Source organism: Octopus bimaculoides, chromosome 28, assembly GCF_001194135.2.
Source record: "Octopus bimaculoides isolate UCB-OBI-ISO-001 chromosome 28, ASM119413v2, whole genome shotgun sequence".
In the NCBI taxonomy this organism is placed as follows: Eukaryota; Metazoa; Mollusca; class Cephalopoda; order Octopoda; family Octopodidae; genus Octopus; species Octopus bimaculoides.
The window spans coordinates 13,047,474-13,048,989 of record NC_069008.1 but is presented as its reverse complement, the minus strand read 5'-3'; the positions used below and the strand labels follow the sequence as shown (position 1 = coordinate 13,048,989).

The following is a 1,516-nucleotide window of genomic DNA, read 5'->3' as shown; positions in this document are numbered from 1 at the left end:
ATATATACATAAATACATACACTCATACCTTGGTACAACGGACGAAAAGGGGCGGGGAACGTCGGTCCGATGAAGCCGATTGTCCGTAGGTAACGGCATTAAGGTTAGGTTACCTTAGGAGTGGCTAATATCAACAATTACATTAGAAAAGACAGAAGAATGAATACAGGGTCGTACTTTTAATCAAACGCACTATCCAATCTGACAGTGTAAAATATCTGTACACTGTCAAATATACACTATAATTCAGTAAATTCAACATTTTAAAATTTAAAGTCAGACTTACCATGGATGGTGAAGAGTTTTGTTGATAGGCCGCGGTTTTGTCCGCTGCTTCCGAAATCCGTTACAGGGAGGTCCATAGTATCGAGGTATGAGTGTATATAGAATCTGATGTTAAATAATAATGCATTGTCGTTATATCTGTTGAGTAGACATTTAACACAGACAATTCGTGATTTGCAAAAGGAAATGTTAAGAGGAAGTGACCTCAAAAGGCTGAGATGGAGTCTGCGCATCGTGACAAAATATTGAAAGGGTCACACTTGTTGTTTCTCGACACTTATTTCTTTTATTCTGTGTACCTTATCGATGCCTAATTTATACAGGTGGACCCCCATAACCATTCGATGTTTTAAAGAGTCGTGGTGCTTCTTCAGAAACGCACCTCTCCAGTTAACCCTAACCCTAACGATGTTGGAGAGGTGCGTTTCTGAAGAAGTTCCAAAATGGTACTACACTTTTATAAAGAAATATCGTTGAGAATTGTAAAAAAGAATTGTAAAAATATTTTGTATATTGGAGAAGTATAACCAAATCCCTCTTGTATTAACCCCAAGGGTCATATGGACCCCTGTTGAGAAACACAGGGTTATCCTAGAATAATTGGTCAATATATAGTATGAGACCCGTTAACGAGAAAAAAAAACCCCCAGCCTACTAGGTGTAAAAAGATATGTAGAAAACGAATTTTTAAAAAATTGCGCAAACAAACGAGGGTGCGTGGGGAGAACACTTTCGGAAAATTCACAGGTCCGATTTTTCCCTCAAAACTTTCAGGAAAATGGATATATATTGGCGAAATTTTATAGAAATACTGTCCAAATGGCACAAATTAGGATTATAAAAAAATTTCTGCTGGAAATTTTTTCCGAAGGGATGGGGAGAGCAGAGTCAGAAAATTCACACCATCTGTTTTTCCCCCTCAGAACTTTCAGGATCTAGTTTAGCGCCCGGTCACCAAAACGAAAAACAAAAACCAATCTAATAGGTGTTAAAAAAAAACGTGTATAAAACGAATATAAAAACAGAAATTTGTGCAAACATAGGCGCAGGAGTGGTTGTGGGGTAAGTAGCTTGCTTACCAACCACATGGTTCTGGGTTCATTCCCCCTGCGTGGCACCTTGGGCTGAGTGTCTTCTACTATAGCCTCATGCCGACCAAAGCCCTGTGAATAGATTTGGTAGACGGAAACTGAAAGAAGCCCATCGTATATATATATATATATATATATAT

General features: G+C 38.3%; 1 protein-coding gene across 1 annotated transcript in view; it reads right to left on the bottom strand.

Annotated features, from left to right (window-relative positions):
• The window catches only part of LOC106877949 (zinc finger protein 93-like), an 11,010-nt gene extending 10,648 nt beyond the window's left edge, over positions 1-362 (bottom strand). Inside the window, exon 1 of the mRNA XM_052977783.1 lies at positions 287-362. Coding sequence (XP_052833743.1) covers positions 287-362 — 76 coding nt within the window. The remainder of the gene's footprint in view (positions 1-286) is intronic.
• Positions 363-1,516: the final 1,154 nt, after the last annotated feature.